Below are 21,697 nucleotides of genomic sequence, written 5' to 3' on the forward strand. Positions count from 1 at the left end.
CAGAAGCACCTCACTGAAGACTACGAGCATAGGCTTTCCAAGCAGAGAGAAGACCTGCAGGAATGCAAGGCCAGGTACTGGCACCTCGAGGCTCAGCGGGCTGAGATGGTCAGCCAGGCCATGATGCAGTCCCACTGGAACAATGCCCTCTAGCTCTTTGCCACCAGCGGCACTTCCCTCCAGCCTTCACCCAAAGCCCCGCACCAGGAGGCTGAAGCAGATCCCAAGTTGGAATTTCTGCCCCCCTCCAACCCTCACAAAAAAAGACCCTGAAGGGGGAGATTCTCTGCAACAACACAAACATTCATTGCACATATCCCGCCCGTAGTTTGAGGACCCTGATTTAGTGCAATATAAAAAATACAAATAATTTTCCTGTAGCCACCAAACTTTTCTCACGGACCACCGGTGGCCCATGGACCACCAGTTGGTGACTTCTGATATCTGGAGTATTGTCTCCAAAAGTGACAGTGTGAATAACAGATGTCTTTCAGTTCATTATAATCTGATAAAGTAGATAGGGCAGCTTGGATTTGTTCGAAATGGGTATCAGGTCATAGACTTGATAAAGTTCTTTTCACTGAGACAAAGATGTGAGAGGATTTTCTTTGATGTAGCCTCAAAGCTCCAGAAAAGTCTCTTCTGGAGAGTGGATTGGAAGATATTAGAACTACTGGAGAACTATTTAGAAAAAAAAATGGTGTGAAACAATAAAACCACTTCTCTTTGCTTTTAGAAGACATGGAGAAGCATATTAGTTCATGAAGAAATTTCTGTGAGTTTCAAGTTTCAAAGTTTTTACAACCCTATACTCTAATTATTAGCATTACCCCTTTTGCCTAACAATGTTAATGTTAGCCTGATTTTTACAGTAGAACAAATACAGAACCTAAGATTGACTAATCCTAGTTCCACCTGAATATACTTTCACACTAATTATTCTGCTATCCAGAATATGATAGCTGGGTTGGATCTATTGATTTTCCCATTAAAGGCATTTTAGATATCAAATAGCTATTCAGCGATTTAAAGTATGTTGTATGCTGATATAATATAATATCCTTAAATGATTTAATAATTATAAACTGATACTGAATCCTATAGAAGTAGTATTATTTTATTTGTTTGATAAAACATTTTAGAATTATTCTCCATATTTTTGATGCCAGATCCTTTCTGCAATGTGTCCCACATTTTAAAACATATACTGCCTCCTATGGGATTCCATTCTATGTTTGACTGGAAATATGAAAAACAGTGATAGCATTTCTATCAAAAATTCCTCCTTGTAAAATAAAATAAAGCAAGAAATATTGTAAAGTCATGATACTCATTATAAATACTATGTTTAATGTCATAACATCAGGCTTAATATTTGCTTGTTTAAATAAACAAACTCTGAGATGAAAAGGATTTTTTGTTACTTACATGAATGATTCAGTCTTGTGACGTCAAAAATTCTGCCCTTTCCTCCTTCCTTCCTTTGTTTTTAAAGGACTCTTGTCAGTTTTCTCTTCTTATTCCCGTACTCTTTCATTTATTAAAAAATTACGTTCAGCCTTTGGGAATCTGAAATTGAAATCTGAAATTGATATTAGCCAGAAATATGTTTCCACTTTTCCACCAGATATATGATGAAAGGTTGATGGAATCCCATAGTTTAAAAGAAACCTGTTACGATACAGCTCTGCAAATTGTTATGAAATTAAGAAATGAGAAGTTTATCCATATTTGGATTCCCCCTCCCAAATGAGATACAAAATTGGTAATAACTTGTATTGATCTCACTTGTTGAAATTGTGAATATTTTCAAATCATTAATCACTCACCCCAGGCAATCTTAAAAAGGTTCTCAGGGGTGTGCTGCTTAGACCTGAGGGAGGTGACTTAGATTCGCCTTGGCAAAGAGCTCAGTTCAATATGTAATTTTCTTACATATTTTCCTTAACAAAGTAATTTGCATTTCCTCAAAGATCACATTTATCTCCTACTTTTGACAACAAATTTTAAAAAAAACAAAATATTTTCTTCACCTAATGCTCTTCTGCTGATGCATATTGCATGTTCCTCTTTCATGGCCTAGCTTTAGAAGCAAAGATGAATGCTGGAGCACTTAGCACAGGGGTATCAAACTGGCAGCCTGTTCGCCGGATGTGTCACGCACAGGCCATGCCCACCCCAGCTCTGCGAAGGGAAAAGATGTTGCGATACATCATGTGATGGCAACGTGATGCTGTGACTTTGACACTTGTGATTTAGCAGGCTAGGTTCAGATGGGACACCTTGTTGTGTGTGCAGGACCCTGCTGCTTCATGGGCCAGTTACAGATATTCATGCTATCTATTCATCTGGCTCAAATTGTATGAGGTAGAGTGGTAGAGATCTACTTCCAGGAAGAACAGAGTCTTCCAGAACCCAGCATTAAATTGGAACCCAAATCCAATTGGAACCCTTGAGAGTGCAGAACATCCATTATAAAATGTGGGGAGAGAATTATTCAAGCACTCAAGAGTACTGATAACATTAAAAGAAATGGGAGATTTGCCTGGCTTGGTAAGAAAGAAGGCAGGAAATGACAAAGCAGTGCACCTTAGTATTGTATGTGTCCACAAAAGTTCCAAGTGAGCAGGGGAAGCATTTTTGCAGGCCAAGCTAGTTTGCCACAGGATTGTTGTCATAGATAGGGCAGCCATGTTGACATAGTAGCCCACTTTCAGTTTAAGGGGAAAGGGACCAAACTGTTTTGAGATAGCCTGCAGTTGACAGAATTGAGTTTGCATGTTCAGGCCACCTCCTGGTACTTGATGCAGACAGTCAAGGAGTAAGCCCTAACATGCCTGGTTGAGCATACAGAAGTAGCTCTTTTTGTGCATCTGGTGCCAATGATGAGGTATCAGCTTGCCTGAACCAGTCAACATTAGCTGTTTACATTGCTGAGGTGCATGGACTTTGTGATGTAACTGGTTGTGGAAGCCTCTGTGCTGGCAGAGAAAGCACTGCATCTGGGAAGCAGAGAACTTTCTCACCACTGGTGTATTCTAACCAACCAGCATCTGTAAGGCATATACTTGCATTACGCCAGGAAGCTCAAAATAATTTTCTTGGTATTCTCCAGCAGTACGTGCTAACACTGAAAGCTCCTATGCAGATCACGTACACAAGTGAGCATAATAACGTGAAGCTTTAGTTCAGTTTATTTCAGTTTGGTTTTAGGAACAAGAAAGCTTCACTGCTTTGCAAAATATTTTCAAGGGACTGTATCACTCAGATCTTTATTAAAGCAAAACATTGCTTTATGTGCAGAGTTTTGGTAAGTAGGAGTGTATGAAGACTTGATTTAAAGGCAATGTAATGAAATAACACAATCAAATTTTAATGGAATCAGCATGTGAATTTTAAGATTCATAAAGACATCTCATGACCTGTTGAGTCATCATTTCAGTTGTGTTCTCATTTCAGAAGTGTTTACTTATGTAAACAGATCAATAGAATCATTATTATTGTTGCTGTTGTGGTTTATTGCACAGGCATCCAGATATTCAGACCGAATCTGGCATTTTTATCCATTTATTGAGTTCTTCCCAAGGACCTAGGATGGGCAGATGCTGATATTTGTTGATGTTAAAGATACCATTGCATTGCCAGATGTAAGCTGTTCCAAGTAAAGCTGCCTTTTGCAATTGACTAGTAGTGATTTAGTCAATGTTTATGGTGTTCAAGTGGTGCTCCAGTTGTTTTGGGATTGCACCCATGGTACCTATTACAATTGGTACTACCTTTGTTTTCTTTTGCCACAATTATTCTATTTATATTTGCAGGTATTTTTTTTTAATTTGATTTATATGCCGCCCTTCTCCGGAGACTCAGGGAGGCTTACAATGCGTTAAGCAATAGCCTTCATACTTTTGTATATTTATACAAAGTCAGCTTATTGCCCCCACAAACTGGGTCCTCATTTAACCTACCTTAGAAAGGATGGAAGGCTGAGTCAACCTTGAGCCTGGTAAGATTCGAACCTGCAGTAATTGCAGGCAGCTGTGTTAATAACAGGGTGCTTTAAACCACTGTACTACCAAGGCTCTTTACAAAATTTGTATTTTGTTATCTTCTCCATTTCTTTCTCCTCTATTCTGCTATCTTCAGGTACTGCCAGGTCCACTATCCAGACATTTTTTGTCTTTCTTATCAATAGTTGTTAAGACTGGGGTGTTACATGGCAGATGCCTGTCTGTTTGAATTCTTAAGTCCTAGAGCACTTTCGTTTTTTCATTTTGTTACTTTCTCTATTTTATGGTTCTATCAGTTCTTGCTTGCAGGCAAATGGTATTTCTTGCAAGTCTTCCAATCCACCATTGTTGCTACTTTGTCATACCATTGCTTGTAGTCAGCCTTGTAGTGATCTTTTTGCAGTAGCTAACTAGATGGTTCACTGTTACAGTACTTCAGCTTCTTTATAGAGGCAGCACTTGTTGTCTGTTGCTGTCTTCCATAGTTCTGGCTTTAAAGCCATTTGTTCTTAAGGCTTCATCTTTGGCAGCCCGAATTAGCTCCCCTTTCTTTTCAACTTTCCTGCTTTTAGACATTGCCAGTTTTGTTATTATCTGCTTTGTCTGCTATTTTATTTTTTAATGTACTGGCCAAGGTCTTCCCATGTCTCCTTTCTGGTCTTCATTTGGTCTTTCTTGTAGGGCAGCCCAGTTTTCAGTATCCAGTCAACCTTCCTGGTATACTAGCTTCAGTGCATCTTCTAAAGTGTCCATCAGATATTCTTCCAAAGTCTGTTTTAATTCCATAACTATCTGATGCACTTGCAACATTCTTTCCCCACCAATTTTTATTGACAAGTAGAGTCTGTCAACATCACTGTGAGGAAGATTCATTGTCATTATTTTTTGGGTCTTCTTATCCAGGGCTTTTAGGTCTGCTTGACTTAAAGTCTGGTTGGACTTTAAGATTTTTTACACTCTCTTGAGATATTCACTTCTAACCTTTTTCTTGACTTCAGTATGCTTGTTGTTGTTGTTTACATTTATATGCCACTCGTTTCATAGTCCGGGGAAACCCTGAGTGAGCAAATAAGCAGTGGAAGTGGGAGCAATTTCTGACTTCCTGTTTCCCTTCCCTAGTGACTCTGCTTGGAATGAGAAAGTTAATGGGGAAGCTGGCAGGGAAGGTTGCAGGTTGCTCAAGTAAGTGTCTCCTGTTCCTCTGTGGTCGTACCACATGACCACTCGTGCATCCCTGTGCACCCTCCCCTTGTAACATTGTCCTGCACCTTCCCCACCCTGTGGTCTTTCCTTTCGTATCTTCCCTAACCTTCATCATCCTTCTCACTCACTCTGCCCCCCACTTGGCAGAAGCCATGTAACTGCCTCCTGGCCATGGACTTGCAACTTCCTGCTGGCTTCCCCATTGACTTTACTTGCTGGCAGGAAGCATCTGCAATGATGATCTAAACTTGATCATCATGTTCCTGCCAATTTCCCTATTAACTTATAGGAAGGTGTCAGGCAGTGTTAGAAAAAACAATCATGTAAAAATATGGCTGACTGAAATTTGAACTTTTTCAAATTTCAATCCCACAAGAATAATGAGCTGCAGATTTTGGACTCGTTTTGTAAATTAGCCTATCAAGGAATCTTAGTTCAAACATTGTTGCCGTATGATGCACTGTTTCACCCAATTAAAGCTTATTAGCAGACAAACAGACATGCAAGTTTTAGTAGTATATAGATGGAGTTTGCAAGTGTGCTCACAGTCTTTTGTTGAATTGGATTTTTCTGTGCACTTGCCCTTTCCAATTGGATGGAACTCTTCAAATTACATTTCAGATTTGAATGGAATTGACACTTTAGATGAAGCTGCAAATTAGAATTGGGTATTTTCTGGTTCACATCTCTGTTGTGCTTATATTAGCTCAGCCTTTATCTTTTTTTCTTCAGAAGAACAATAATAGGAACTGGATTCACAGGAAAGATATTTGGATTTCTGAAAATATTGTGGATGCTAATGTCAAACAAGTATACAAGGGAACATCCCAGAAATGAATGCTGCTGCTGCGATCTGTAAATTCTTTGTTAAAACATTTACATTCCTCATGCACGTATACAAATTCTATGGTGAAAAAGGCATCATTGTATACTCAGATATGGAACTAAAAGGCATTTATTAATGCAGATAAGTTTTCTTTGTAACATTAAATTAATAGTTATTTGATTGCAGGAGTGCCTCCATATGAATTATTTAAATCCTCATTCTCCTTTGACATAGATGCCATCTGAAGCGGACTATAAAAATAGCATCTGGATCTGTCCTTGAATAAACTGCTACTACTGATGGGCTGAAGTTACAATTCATCTTTGCTGATTCATTAATTGCTTAATTTTTTTCCCTTTGATTCTCTCCTACTAACTAATTTGAAGAGATGAGATTGGGCATCCTTGTCAGATTCCCAACACAGAGTCATGTTGTGATTTTCTAACCTTTTGTAATAGAGTACAGTGATACATTGGTGTTCATCTTTAATTGGTTCTGGGAGGCACGATGAGTACTAAAAATGATGAGTGCCAATGAACCACATGACTGATCACCTGACCCTTTGTATAAGCTGGGAAGGACTTCCTGCCTATCCCTTTTCCTACGTCAGCGCCCTTCCCATCATGGCCAACTTCCTGTCCACCCTCTGCAGCTGTCCTCCTCTTCCTTTTGCAGCAATCTTCCTGGCATGACCAACTTCCTATCCATTCCCCATGGCCAGCCCTATCCATCCATGGCTGTCCCTCTTTTCCTATCGTGCTGCATTGACTATCAAACAAACAACAAGTACAGGAACAACATTTTCACACCAAAATGCATTGAGTACCAAATTCAATTAGTTTTGAAGCAGTTGAGTACTGAGGTACACTTGTATTGGCTTTTCCTACAAACTTTTCTGGCAGTATTTGGTAGAACTAAATCCTTCATGAGCCTCTGGACATTGGTTTCTGGGATGTTGTTTATTCGACTAAATTCTTTAATCTTCTAGTCCACAAACTGTCAATTCAGTAAAACATAGCCATCCATTTTAAATGCTTCTAATCCAGGGGAAAGTGGATAGGTGACAGGAGCAGTCCCTGTTCTATATAGCTCCTGCTTGGCTTATCACATCTTTGTATTTGTCAAATATGGATTGATATGAAGAAGTGATTGTGTGTAAGTGTGTGTATTGGGGCAATATCTGGTGGAAAAGTTTTAAGAAATGAGAAGATGAGTTAGTGAGTGGCTAGCAAGAAATTTATTTATTTATTTATTTATTTATTTATTTATTTATTTATTTATTTATTTATTTATTATATTTCTATACCGCCTTTCTCCCGTAGGACTCAAGGCGGTGTACAGTCAAGAAAAATATAGACACACAAACATCATAAAATTGCTAATTAAAATTATTACTTAGTTTGGTCAATTAAATAAAACCCAGAATTAGATCACATTTAAAAAATCATTCACATGTTCATATGTTTAGCCCCGCCTGTTGGAACATCAGGGTTTGAGGGCACGGCGGAAAGCATGGAGATCAGGGATATTCTGTATCTTCGGGAGCAGTTCATTCCAAAGGGTTGGAGCCCTCACAGAGAAGGCCCTCCCCCTGGGAGTCGCCAATTGACATAATTTGACTGACGGTACCCTGAGTAGTCCCTCCCTGTGAGAACGAACTGGTTGGTGGGAGGCTATTGGTGGCAAAAGACGGTCTCGTAGGTACCCAGGTCCTAAGCCATGGAGCGCTTTAATATTTTTAAATTTCCTCTTGTTATGGAGATTTTTGAAGATTAGAATCTAGGTTTGGTTATTAAGTGATGCTCAGAGTTCACTGTCCTTTTACAATGATACACTGTCAGATAACATGTTGTTATCATGTCATGGCTGCCTTGTGAAGTCTATCAAAATAGTGGGAGGGGGGAGTCAATGTTGTAGTTGTTCCACAGTTACTCAAAACTCCGAAAGAGGGCACTCTTCTTATTATTCTTAACAAATGTGGGGCAGTGGTGGGTTCCTCCTGGTCCGGCCGAGCCGGTAGCGGTAACGATATGATGTCACCAAACCAGTTCTCTTTGTTCGGGAGCTGGGCCCTCCCACCCCCTCCCCTGCCCCCCCCGCATTATTCTTACCTTTTATTTGTCCCCGCCCCTAATCTATTTGCTGTGTCCTGAGTCCCAGCTGATTGGCTAGAAGGAAAAAACCTGTTTAAAGCCCTTGGCGCAGGGCTTCAAAGGGCCGCCCTACAGCTGATCAGTGTTAAAAGGCAGTGGTGGTAGACCAGTGCGCTCAAAAAACAAATGGGTAGACCGGTGCCTCCAAAAACAAATGGGTAGACCAGTGCCTCCAAAAACAAATGGATAGACCGGAATTCTCCAAGAACAAATGGGTAGACCGGTACAGCTCTGCAAGCCTGGTAGACCAGTACCTCTGCTAAATCCTAAAGAATTGTCACATGACCATCAAACCACACCCACAAAATAAGCCACACCCACAGAAGTGGTAGTAAAAAATTTTAGAACCCACCCCTGGTGGGATGCCTCTGTCCATGTCTATTTTATAATTACTGTTTGGATTGAGCTGGGAGATTCCTTGTTTATATATACTCAAGTTGCCCCAGATGTGGAAAGAAAAAGCCAAAGTGATTCCAGTGGGGACAAGAGCACTCAGGGTGGGACTCCTAAACTGGGGCAGTGACTCCAACTGATCCTAGGAACAATAGTAGGATTCTCTGCCCAGAAGACTGCAGAACTAGGAAAGCTAAGATAACTACACAGAACCCATAAACACCTAGAGGACTGCTGCTACTCAGATAAATTTTCTTTATCATTCTATGTCAGCCGATCCAGCATCAGGCATGGAATAGCTTCTTCAATGATACAAAAATTAAAATAGAAATGCTGCCTAGACTATAGGACACCCTAAGCTTGACATTTAGCAAAAGCCCTCCTCCTGACAGACATTGCTAGCCAATTAAAGTGGATCGAAGCACCTTATTGGGATCAACTTGACAGTTCATAGGGAAGTTAAACAAATAAAAGAAATCAAACTGAATGGCTGGAAGGCTTTCTTCACTTAATCCTGAGTACTGATAATATTTTGGTTCCAAATTACATTGCTGAACACATTGCAGACATTTGACAAAATATTCTTGGCCCTAAATTGGGTTGGGTGCAGATGGAGTATCTCTACCATGGCAGGTGGATTTAACATTACATTTCATATCTGGTTTATACCTTTCCCCTTTGTCTCATTAAAAATTACATATACTAGTGACTTTGAGGAGTCTCTAGGGCCTATGCTCAAGGATTCTGTGAGTGGCAACAGTGTTTGCATCTCTGCCCTACAAAGAGGCTTAATTGATCCATCTATTAATTTGATCTAGGCATTTTCTGTCATTCAAAATTTTCATTAGCGCTCTAAGCACACATCTTTTGCCTTCAGTAAAGGTTTCACAAAATGTGTTAGTCTACGTGGCCCAGATTAGGAAGTTTCATTTCCTTGATAATAATTCAACCATCCACTGAAAATTGTAATATATCCTCAGCAAGCCTCTTGCTGTATTAAGGAGGCTCAGAAGTCTGATAGGTCATCATAGCATCGTACTTAATTACATGAACTTCCATTATAATTGCTTACAATTTGTGGAACACCATGCTTAGGCTAGTAACTTGTAAGATGATGCAGCTGATCACAAAAAGAGGAAAGAAGAAAACTGTTACAAACACACACCAATGCACACAAAATCTTTCGCCCACTTCAAGAAAAGGGAATAATAAATTGAAAGGATGGAGGCAGCTGAAGTAGGAAGGGATGAAAAGAGTTTGAATCTCCACCCGTCCCCCAGAAAGTTATTAATTTCTACTCATTCTACAATGATTCTGGAATCCAGTGTACATTCTGGAAGTCATATTTATTCTGAGGTCCTGAACAAGAAATTAGTCTGGAACAGGAAACATGGCAGTCATTGTAAGATAAGCAGTAGTCAGGAAGTGGAAGAGGAAAAGGGGGAAGGGGGCACAAACACATTTAGGGGGAAATTTAAGGGACACCAATTTATGGGGAAGCAGTGAGGAAGAATATGGGAAGGAACAAGAAGTATTTTGTGTAGTTGGAAAGATAGGAGTAGAACTGAGACAGGATAATAGCATGATTAATTGAGGTCTTGAGTGCAGCCAAAATTCAGCAGTAGAAGCTGAGAGGATCTCATAGATCGGGGTCCTCAACCCCTGATCCGTGGACTGGCACCATGCCAGCAACCAGGCCATGCAAACAAGTGAAGCCCCATCCGCAGGATGCAGGCAGCATGCAAAACCACACACCCCTTCGGTCCATGGAAAAGCCTTTCTCCATGGAACTAATAATCCCTGGTGCCAAAAAGGTTGGGGCCACTGATATAGACCACGCAAAAGTTCTTAGAGGACTACATTGGCCTGTTTCAAGGGAATTGTGCGCATATGTTGTAGAGATCTCAAATTAGAGTAGTCCTTTAAAGAGTCTGGAAATGAATAGATAATTAGTGAAGTTTGCTAACTATACTATGGCCATACGGATTTTTATGTCTTTTATGGATTTTTACACATTTCAAAGCTTGCACATAATAATGCCTGGGTTTGTTTGTTCATTTAATTTAGTATAGGTGTTCTCGTTAGGTATAGGCTAACATTATGGAAATAAAGTAGGCCACCTTGTTTAGTTCAGATGTGATGTTATTGTCTTGAGACCAGTGGTTCTGGGACCATAGGCAGGAGCACCCACAGATGGAAGTCAAGAAAATCAAGATGATGGTGGCAACTATGTGATCAAACCCTTTTCATCTGCAACGCACATAAAAAAAGGGAGAGGCTTTGATCACAAGTTCACAGCTTGGCCTAACCTCTCTTTTAAACTTTTTTTAAATTTTTTAAATTTTAAATTTGTCTTGTAAATGTGGGGTGTTTTAAATTTTGTTCTCTGGGCCAATTTATTTAATTGTATTTTAATGGTTTTTTAACATTTGTATTATATGTATTTTATCTTTTGGCTGTTCACCACCCTGAGTCCTTTGGGAGTAGGGCAGTATACAAATTCAATAAATAATAATAATAATAATAATAATAATAATAATAATAATAATAATAATAATAATAATAATAATATAAAATAAAAATAATAATACAGCTGCCATTTTGTCTTTTTGACTTCTCCCTGCAGATACACCTTCATTGAGCAGTGTTTTCAGTTTCATTGCATCTCTGCATACATGCTTGCAATGGTATATGCATTAAAGCTTATACTCAGATCCCTGCGTATAGATGCTGAATTTCAGTGGTTCCTGTTTCTACCCCATCCTTTTAAGTTATATGTGGGACACATTCTGGGGTGCTACTCAGCTTTCCATTGATCCATTTATTTTTTCTCTTTGGCACATTTACCATAGTACATAGTAGTGATGCTGAAAATTGAGATTGATTTTCCTGAGTTAGATATTGATACAAAGAATAGAGTATTTTTAACTGGTAGTACTTATTCTGTGATTATGCTAAATGCCTCTTTTTTTTTTTAATACCAGAGGATTGATTGCATCAAAAAGAAACAAATGCCTTTGTTTCCTGTTAGTTCCAACTATGGAATCAAGGTACTTCTTGCTAATCGCAGACTAATGTTGTACATGCTGCAAAATGACACAATTTCATCTTTGTGTAAACATGAGTTCTCCCATAAGTTAAGAGAAGGAATAAGCAAGTACATGAGAGGAAGATAGACATTGCTACAGCTTTGTTTACATTTAACAGGAGAAAATGGAAGAATTTTTGTTAACTATCATATACTGTTTAAAGCTCATTCTACAAACATCTACTCCACCATGTGGCCTTCAGCAGCTAATGCTGTTCTGTCCACTCTGCCTTTGTTTTATGAAATTGTCTTTTGTGAGCTCTTTTAGAGATATAATTTTATATAAGAAAAATGGTTGGCTAAAAAACAACCAGATGCCATGCCTCGTGACAAAATTGCTCTTTGGGATTTGGATTGCATAAAAGGCACAATGAGAAATCTAACCCAGATACTTGTTCCTGCAATGCCACTTAACTGCTTTGGTAAAGATCATTGTTTACTCTGTAGAAACTGAATCTTATTTTTGGAACATGGAGCAAAGCTAACTAGCTTGTTCATCACTTGCTTCTGAAAATCTCTTGGCTGTTCAGGAAAGAGGTAACAGGATATATTCACAGTGGTGACTCCTTGGACTTTGGATGGTTTTAAAATGTCTTACCATGGGGTTCCACTTCTGCTGGTTGAAATTAAAGTTTTTATATAAAATGCATAAGGCAAGCTGTAGCAGCATTACCGGCTGCCTCTTTACAAACAGATCTCAGCACTGCTGTGAAAAGCACACCATAGCACTGAGATCCATTCCACATAGAGGTTCATTGCAAATAATTTAAATCCCACCACACTGTGGCTAAAATAGTAAATAAAGAGACCACACAATAACAAGAAATTAGGTGTGAATTTAACCTGAACAAGTAACAACATGAACATCTGTCAAGTAAAGTTGGCCAAGGCCAGATTCTCAACCTTGAAAATTCACTTTGGTAACTCATCCCAACTCATCTGAATTCTAGCATGTTATTTCGGAAGTTTGGAGCCTTGAATTCTCATTATCTAGCCTGAAAAAAATGACTGTTTTGGTTTTTTTACTTTTCCAAAACAGAGTATAATAGGATCTGCAGGAAATTCAGAACATTTTAAATGGAGACATCGTGCCAAATTGAATAAAAGTCATTGCAGGACATTTGAGCTACGTCCCTTTACATTAAAAAAAAATAAATCTATATAACATTTTTGTTTCAACAGAACAGAATGAAATCTGCAGGGAAGTGCATTTTTTAAAAAAAACTGACAAAAATTACTGTCTCTCTGAGTAGATTGGAATTAACTACTTGGGGTAGACTCTGGGGATCTTAATTCGCTATACAAATCTCCTAATTTCTTCACATAATTCTTTGTGTAAATGCAAGCATTGTTCTTAAAACAGCCAGATGATAAGACTTCCACAAAACTTCTTATGACTTCTAAGTGAACGCAGTGGAAAACAATGAAACAAAGAAAAGGCTCAAATTTAAAATCACTCTTTTTGATGGGCAGTGCCTTCTTTTCCCTATAACACAACTAAGTTTCTGAACTGCTCTGAACATCAGAACAGAGCTTATAAAGCAGAGGACTTTGAACCAAGAATAGGACAAGTGAATTAAAAAATATTCTATTTCTCTAGTGGCCTTTGTGCCAACGCAACATTATTCATAGATTATTCAGAAATGTATCGGCCTTGCAAGTGTAAACTCTAGACATAGTGATTGGGGGACATGATTATATGATACAAATTAATGGAACTGAATTTCAGCCCTGGGTTCACTTGTCTGGAAGGTATTACTATTTTGATAAGGACCAACAGGCAGGCATCTTGTGACCTTCCTATCCTTGAATAACATATCATTTACTAATGGCTGGTAGAAATTCAAAGAGATTGTGCAAAATTGCATATTATTTCTGAGAGTGAATGTCAAAATAATCCTTGCTCTAAAGTGCCCAATGTCCCTGCAATCAATAGCTTCAGAAAAAGCTTATTACAAATAATAGATTGATGTTTTAATGGAGAAAATACTGTACATAGTGTTTTAGGTATTATTTTATTTTATTTTATTTTATTTTTATTTTATTTTATTCCATCCAATGTCTTTTGCTACTATAAGGTATACATTTATCACCCGTCCAGCAGAATTCATGCCTCGAAACAAAGCAATATACAGTTTTGTCCCCTTCAGAGAATATGGGGTGTCTCTTCCCTCCTCCCTCTCCTTATTTAGTTTGAAATTCCAAGCCTTAACACTAGTGCCGTTGTGGATTTGTACTTGTGGGGATTGTGTGGGATATTATCTACACATTCACCAAGTACTGATCCAATGAACTGGCATTTCCTCACAAAGCAGATGAAGAGTCTGTACAGTTCTTTTTGTAATAAATCATGGCCGTGAAAAAGGATTTCTTTAAGTCCTTTAGTCTATTCTTCTCCATCTCACTCACCTTCAGGGAATAGGTCTATAAGAAACTCCTAAGGCATATAGTAGGTCGAAGAAATAAAAGGCAGGGGAATCAAAAGAAGAAAAGTCAGAGGTTCCGGTGATTTTCTGTTGATTGAATACTCTTGAAAGCAAGGCAGGATAGTAAGAAAAATAAGCAAACTAAAAATAAATCACATCTTCAGGCATGTTATTAGATCAACAATAGCAAGCAGCTGAGGGCCCTTTCAAGAGAAAATGATACCTAGAGAGCGGAGTATAAGAATTGCTTCTTACAGGGCATTTTATACATAAGTGCAGAGTATACATGCACCTTGTCACTGTACAAGATCGTTTCAGATGTAACTTTTGCAGTGATAGGTTCAACTCTTCTTCAATGTTCATTTATAACAATCTTAAAGGAATTTTACATCTGAAACAGCAATATAACTTTCATACTGTCACACTTGTACAATCAATTTGTGCCTATGCAAGGTAGAAATAGACTTAAGAAGCTTGAGGGCTGCATGGATACAAATCTATAGTTTTACGTGGGCTGATCATATCTTCTCTTACTCTTGAGCATTAATAGATTCCCTCCTAAAATTTTAGTCACCAACCAGTTTTAGATGAGTAGAAGCCCGTCTTACTAATAAGAGTCCATAATACTCTTTCCCAATGCTGTATTTGAGCTGCAAAAATTTGTATGACCATTAGATAGCAGTAAAGAGACAAAGATTCTATACCTATTGCCATCAAATGGTCAACTGAATTTAATTTATTTTTACTTTGGAATGGCCTTATGTGTATGTTTCTGACTTGGGAATAAACACTAGCGCAATGTTGGAGGGACAAAGCTTTCATGTTGATATAGCTGGGATTTCGCTTTCAGTTTCTAGTCAGAATTATGGATTATTACCCCAGTGTTATAGGTTGGCCACAGGGGTGAAATGCACTTACCTTCGCTACCAGTTCAGAAATGTGAGCACGTGTGCCTCTTCTGCACATGGACAGAGGGTCAAAAACGGGATGTAATGATGTCCCAGTGGATGGATGGAGCCTCCCACCGCCGGCCCTACCGGTGTGAGCCGGATAGATCCGGCCAGATAGGATTTGCGTGAACCGGATAGATCCAGCTGGATTTCACCGCTGGTTGGCTACTGATCTTTAAACAGTAAAGTTTTCTACATGTATTCACAATCATCATCATTATCATCATCATCAAACTTTATTACGGTCATAGACCAGCAATCAAAAGTAAATATATATTATTTCATTGTAGCTTCCTGTTGCTACAGGTAGGTAGCTTTCATACTGCAGTTTAAGGTTAAGCAATTTAATGAGGTATAACTTGTTTTACAAACTATCTCCCATTCAGGAAGTCTATCTTAATTGTTCTGTGGATTATAAACTGTTTAATTTTTCTTTTAATATTGCTCTCTGTATTCACCATTTTCTGCTTCTGGCTGGGCAATATGTTGGTTTATTATCTCTTATTCCTGCATCAGTTTATGGGATTCATTCCACTTTTTTTCATTTATATTTTATAATATAATGGATAGGATAGGATAGGATAGGATAGGATAGGATAGGATAGGATAGGATAGGATAGGATAGGATAGGATAGGATGACAATCAGAGAGATCTACACATCATGCTAAGTCAAGATTAAACAAACAATGTTAATGGATTTTTGCAATGTGTAATTTGTAAACCATAATTTATAGCTTAATGATTCCAGTCATTATGGCTGAATTAACCAAGAGTACTGAGCATAGGGTGTGACACAGTCAGCTTTCCACTATATCATGTACAATATATTGGGACCTGATTGTCTGGTCTTTGTTTTCATAGGTGTTCCTTGATGGGCTATGATTTAAATCGGCACTGGGTAGATCCCTCTCCTTGGGCTCATCCTACACTTAATGGTATAAAGCAACTAATTATTCAGATGCACAACAATCCGGTGAGTTGACAGTGGAAATATAAAATAGCTTCCTTTTTATGCACCAATTGACAAATGTTGATTTAAGGTTGCTCTCAGAATTTGTGACAAGTGTTCTGGATTTTTCATTGAACATGTTTCTACAGAAGCCTGCTTTTGTAAAAGCTGCTCTTTTGTCTTTCCTGAGTCTTTCCATTATCATTTTCATCCCACTTTTTCCCACAAGGAAACCCAGGCTCCTTTGAGTCAAGCTTGCCTTTTTGTGATTTCATGAACCCATCCATTTATTTTCTTGGTAATAATATGCAAGTGATTTGCCATTATTCTTTTCCATATTTTTTTTTAAAAAATCAGCCTACTTCTGTGAGATTTGCTTATAGCCTCCCATTTGGTACTAACCTAGTTCAAGATTATTCAAGATAGTCTAGATGAAATACAATTTTTTGGGGGGGATTTTTATTGAATAACATAATAGTACAATTCAACATTTTCGGTTTGGCTACATTCAACCATGCTATATACTTATATAAGTAGTATCTAATAGAATTCTACACGGTATGGGAAATGTGGTATAGGTGGTTGGAAAATAAACGTAAATGTTAATTTGAACTAAGATAGTATCAAGCCATTTATGTAATTTATGTATTTTAAGCAATAATCTACTTCATAATTTACATAGTAATAATTTATAAGTAATTCATATCTTAATCTTAAATTATTTATGAAATACAATTTTTTTTACTACTGGTTCTGTGGGTGTGGCTTGGTGGGCGTGGTGTGGCTTGGTGGGCCGGGCAGGGAAAGGATACTGCAAAATCTCCATTCCCACCCCACTCCAGAGGAAGGATATTACAAAATCTCCATTCCCACCCCACTCTGGGGCCAGCCAGAGATGGTATTTGCCGGTTCTCTGAACTACTCAAAATTTCCACTACCAGCTCTGCGAACTGCTCAAACTTTCCACTACCGGTTCTCCAGAACCTGTTAGAACCTGCTGGATTTCACCCCTGATGTTCCTGTTCCAGGCCAAAACAATATAAAAACTAGGGAGTGCAACAGTTGACAATCAAGCTTAGTTAAAAGGCAGACCAAAGGCAGCCTAGTGTTGGGACAATTATTATCTTACAAATACCCAAGAGGACAAGCTAGCCTTCTATTGATGTTAAAAACAAGGCAGCAGGAGAGAGCAACAGTCCTCTTGGATGCCCAAGCTTTTCAGGAGGAGAGCTATATTTCCCTTGACTAAAACTTGCTGAGACTGACTCCACAAAGAAGACATGTCAAAATAAAGAAACTAGTGGAACCACAATTTTAAAAAGAATGTCATACTAATTTATTTAAATTAATTAAATGTATAGATAATAACTCCCCATGTATTTCAGGCTTTCCCTCTTCATCACACAAAATGTACATTCAATTGTTGAGAGCTGCCTGTGATCCCAAAGCTACAGCTGACAAATTTCTGAACTATGGCTAGCTTCATGTCACATACATCAGATGAAATCTTTGCAATAATTCACTAATATGGAAGATTCTGCAACAATATTTATTATATATCATACCCCATGACTAATACTAATCCTCACCATTTTTAGGGCACCACCTTCAATAATTATCAAGTCAAAGAATCAACTCTGTCTCCATCCTATTTCAGCAACTGTTGGAAACTAACTCGGTCAGCCTGAGAATAGATATATAAGGATAGCAATTAATACATGACCTGAATTCAACTTAGTTGATTTAATGATATTCTAGCTACAGTGGGCATGGGATCACTGCAAGAGAAATAGCCTTAGTAATACAGGTGATTTATGACCATTTTTCACACTTATGACTGCCGCAGCATCTCCATAGTCACATGATCAGAATTCAGATGCTTGGCAACTGGTTCATATTTATGTCCTGGGGTCATGTGCTCAACCTTTGCAACTTTCTAGTAACAAAAGTCAATGGGAAGCCAGATTCACTTAACAACCGTATTACTAACTTAACAATTGCAATGATTCACTTAACAACAATGGAAAGAAACATTGTAAAATGGAGCGAAACTCACTTAACAAATATTTCACTTAGCAATGTAAATTTTGGGCTCAGTCGTGGTCATATATCAATCAGAATAGAGCTGGAAGAGACTTCGGAGGTCTTTTGGTCCAACCCCCTTCTCAAGCAGGAGATTCTATACCATTTCAGATGTGGCTGTCCAGCCTTTTCTTAAAAACTTCCAATGATGAAGCACCTCCAACTTCTAAAGGCAAGCTGTTCCACTGGTTAATTGTCCTCACTGTTAGGAAGTTTCTCCTTAATTCCTGGTTGCTTCACTCCTTGAGTTGTTTCCATCTATTGTTTTTTGTATTGCCTTCTGGTGCTTTGGAAAATAAATTGACCCCCTCCTCTTTGTGACAGCCTCTCAAATACTGGAATACTGCTATTATGTCACCCTAGCCCTTCTTTTCTCTAGACTGTTGAGGACTTACTGTACAATAACAAAGAATGTTATTTAGTATACGTTTAGGGAGCATTGCTACATGAAATTTAAAGCTGAAGAGAAATGGCATTTGCAAATGTTATTTAAACAGCTATAGATATCACTCATTCACACATACAACCCCTAGATGCAGTTGCTGCTAATCTAGGAAGATGGATTAAGGAAAGAGGAAGAGTAGAAGACAGACATTTATTGAATATATGGCATCAAAGTCCAAAAGATTTATTGAGTATATGACCTAAGAAAAACCTCTTAACACAAAAAGAAGTCGATCTGAAAATATAAAATAAGTAACAGCATTTACTAAGGAAGGTATTTGGATTTTATAGAAGGCTCTTGTTGAATAAAATTCTCGATACTCCATTTCTCAGTGACAGCTTTTCCTTTCAGGGAATGATAGCATATTGAAGCACATGTTGCTATTCCATTTTTTCATGTGTATGTGTCTGTGCTAGATATTACTGCATCTGATTATACATACACACAATGTAAGTAAACAAACACATATGGTTAATTTTGTGGCTGTTCCAGAAATAGAGATTGCTGTTTATTGTTAAACCGGCAGAACTGCAATTCAATTTTCTCCCAACCTGCTGGAATTGTATTTATTCCTGGGCAGGTAATAAACTGAAGTATCATGCAAATGGCTCTGTTTTCGTTGGGAATAAGAGAGACAGGAAGAAAGAGATAAGCAGGGATTAAAGAATAGTGGCTGAAGCAAATATGGGGCTAGCACTAAGGCATCTAGGGAAATATATATAAAAAAAGTCAAGGTGGCAGCCGCAACTACATATTAAAAAGAAGCAGAACTTCAATCTGTGGTTGCAAGCACCAACCTGACTTTATTGAACTTCTCCATGGAGGCTCTTGATTAAGAGACTAGAGAACAATAAATGAAATGAAGCAGAGTACGGACAGCAGAAGTGCATCGTTTTTGTCAGCTCAAGGAGCACAATTGCATGGTGTTCCAAAGATCACATTCCCCTAAATTGTGGAGCGCTGTTTATGTTTAAATGTAATTGTAATTAAATAAACTAAATATAGTAAATGTGATTTAAACTTGCCCCCTGGTTTGTTCAATAATTTCTCCCTTCTTCAATATTAAATCTGGTGATTTTGTTTGAGAACATTAGAAGAGGTACTGGAGTTACTCCTATGCTTTGCAGGGGGATTGTCTGTCTGTCTGTCTGTCTGTCTGTCTGTCTGTCTGTCTGTCTGTCTGTTTGTCTCTCTGTCTCTCTGTCTCTCTCTCTCTCTCTCTCTGTGTGTGTGTGGGTGGGTGTGGGTGTACATGTGCGTGTTGAAGCCTTAGTAAGACCACACTTGGAATACTGCATCCAGTTGTGGTCACCACAATACAAAAAAAATGTTGAGACTCTGGAAAGAGTGCAGAGAAGAGCAACAGAAATGATTAGGGGGCTGGAGGCTAAAACGTATGAAGAACAATTACATGAATTGGGTATGTCTAGTCTAATGAAAAGAAGGACTGGAGGAGACATGATAGCAGTGTTCCGATATTTGAGGGACTCCTACAAAGACAAGGGGGTCAAACTATTTTCCAAAACACTAATAGGCAAGACAAGAAACAATGGTTGGGAACTAACCAAGGAGAGAAGCAATCTAGAACTAAGGAGAAATTTCCTAACCGTGAGAGCAATTAACCAATGGAATAACTTGCCTTGAGCAGTTGTGGGTGCTCCATCACCACAGGGTTTCAAAAAGAGACTGGACAACCATTTGTCTGAAATGATATAGGGTCTCCTGCCTGAGTAGGGAATTGGACTAGAAGTCCTCCGAGGTCCCTTCCAATTTTATTATTCTATGTTCTAAGAGATAAAAACTCAGGTTATGTATTCTTCTGATCAGGTTCTTCTGAGTTTTTTGGTAGATCCCCATCAAGATTGTAACCAAGGATAAAATATTTCACTACTATTGTTAAAGAGTTAAGTGAGATCAATGTTATTGAAAATAGGTCTAAGAAGAAATATTTCACACTTCAATCTTATGTATATATCGTCTTCTAAAGAAAACCCACTGAATTTGGTGGAACTTGCTCCCAGATAGCCAGGAGCTGGATTGCTATTTCAATGTCCCATTAGTTATACCAAGGATTAAAAATGTAATTCATTGAATGTATTCTAATTAGCACAACTTGCGTGAATACATGTTCAGGCAGTGGGATAAACATCCTGTGTAAACATTGCTGGATTACTTTCCAAACAGTAAGTGATTTGCCTCTGTTATGTAGTGTAATCTTTTATTTTCAGAATAAAATTAATGGTGAAACCCTAGGGAACAAGTAAATCTCAACAAAATTATGCCAATACTGTAGATTTATTTTAGCTAAGGTAGTTGAAATGCAGCTTTTTCTCTACTTAGCATATTTTCCACTAAACAATATATGGCCTACCCTGGATCTAGGTTTTCCCACATAGGGAATTTCCTAATATAAAAGGTCTGCCATCACTGGGAGAGAAATTGATCCTATTTGGTTCTTCCCTCTGCATTCTCCATTCCCCTGGCATCTCCTTTCATTCTGAGAAATGCTTTCGGCCACAGGTCCAGTCACACACACACACACACACAGCCAATTTCCTGGCACTCTTTGCTTGTGTCTTCCTGTTTTCATGCCAAGATTCAGCGTCATAAATCATCAGGAAAAGAGTTTTAATCCACTAGACTCTTGCCAAACCATTAAAAAACTTCTGTTTCATTATTTTTGAATTCTTGTGACTTTGCAAAACTTCTAGTCTGGAGCAAGTGTTCATGTTCTTTGTTTCAGGTTAGTTACTTCTATCTGCACAAGATGGCTCTGCAGTATTTTTTTGTACTGGGCGTTACAAGAGGCATAAAGTGAAATGCAGACAGAAAGCAGGGAAAGTGTAGTATTTATAAAGTGGAGAATGCCAGAGAAAGATGACAAGACAGACTTCTAGCACATCATGTTCTGTAGGCCTCCTTATGTATGTCACCTGGACAATTCATAATTCATTTATTTTAGTAATCCAGTATCTTCCTTGTTTACTATGGAAACATACCTTCCAACGTTTGAGTGTTTTCAGTGCTGGTATGATATTTTGCAGGTGATTCGCAAACTTCATAGGTGCAAAGTAGAATGCTTTCTATTATATTTGTATGCTCTTTAACTCCACCCAACATTTCCTAACGTCCGGACTTGTATCCTATATGTCTTTTCACTGTCTTACTTTTTCC

General features: G+C 38.3%; 1 protein-coding gene across 1 annotated transcript in view; it reads left to right on the forward strand.

Moving 5' to 3' along the window:
• Positions 1–21,697, forward strand: part of BEND5 (BEN domain containing 5) — an 840,737-nt gene that overhangs the window by 669,805 nt on the left and 149,235 nt on the right. Inside the window, exon 9 of the mRNA XM_070939557.1 lies at positions 15,909–16,020. Coding sequence (XP_070795658.1) covers positions 15,909–16,020 — 112 coding nt within the window. The remainder of the gene's footprint in view (positions 1–15,908; positions 16,021–21,697) is intronic.

The sequence above is a fragment of the Pituophis catenifer genome, unplaced genomic scaffold (genome assembly GCF_029215685.1).
Source record: "Pituophis catenifer annectens isolate HBS135680 unplaced genomic scaffold, rPitCat1.0.hap2 SCAF_3, whole genome shotgun sequence".
Taxonomy (NCBI): domain Eukaryota; kingdom Metazoa; phylum Chordata; class Lepidosauria; order Squamata; family Colubridae; genus Pituophis; species Pituophis catenifer.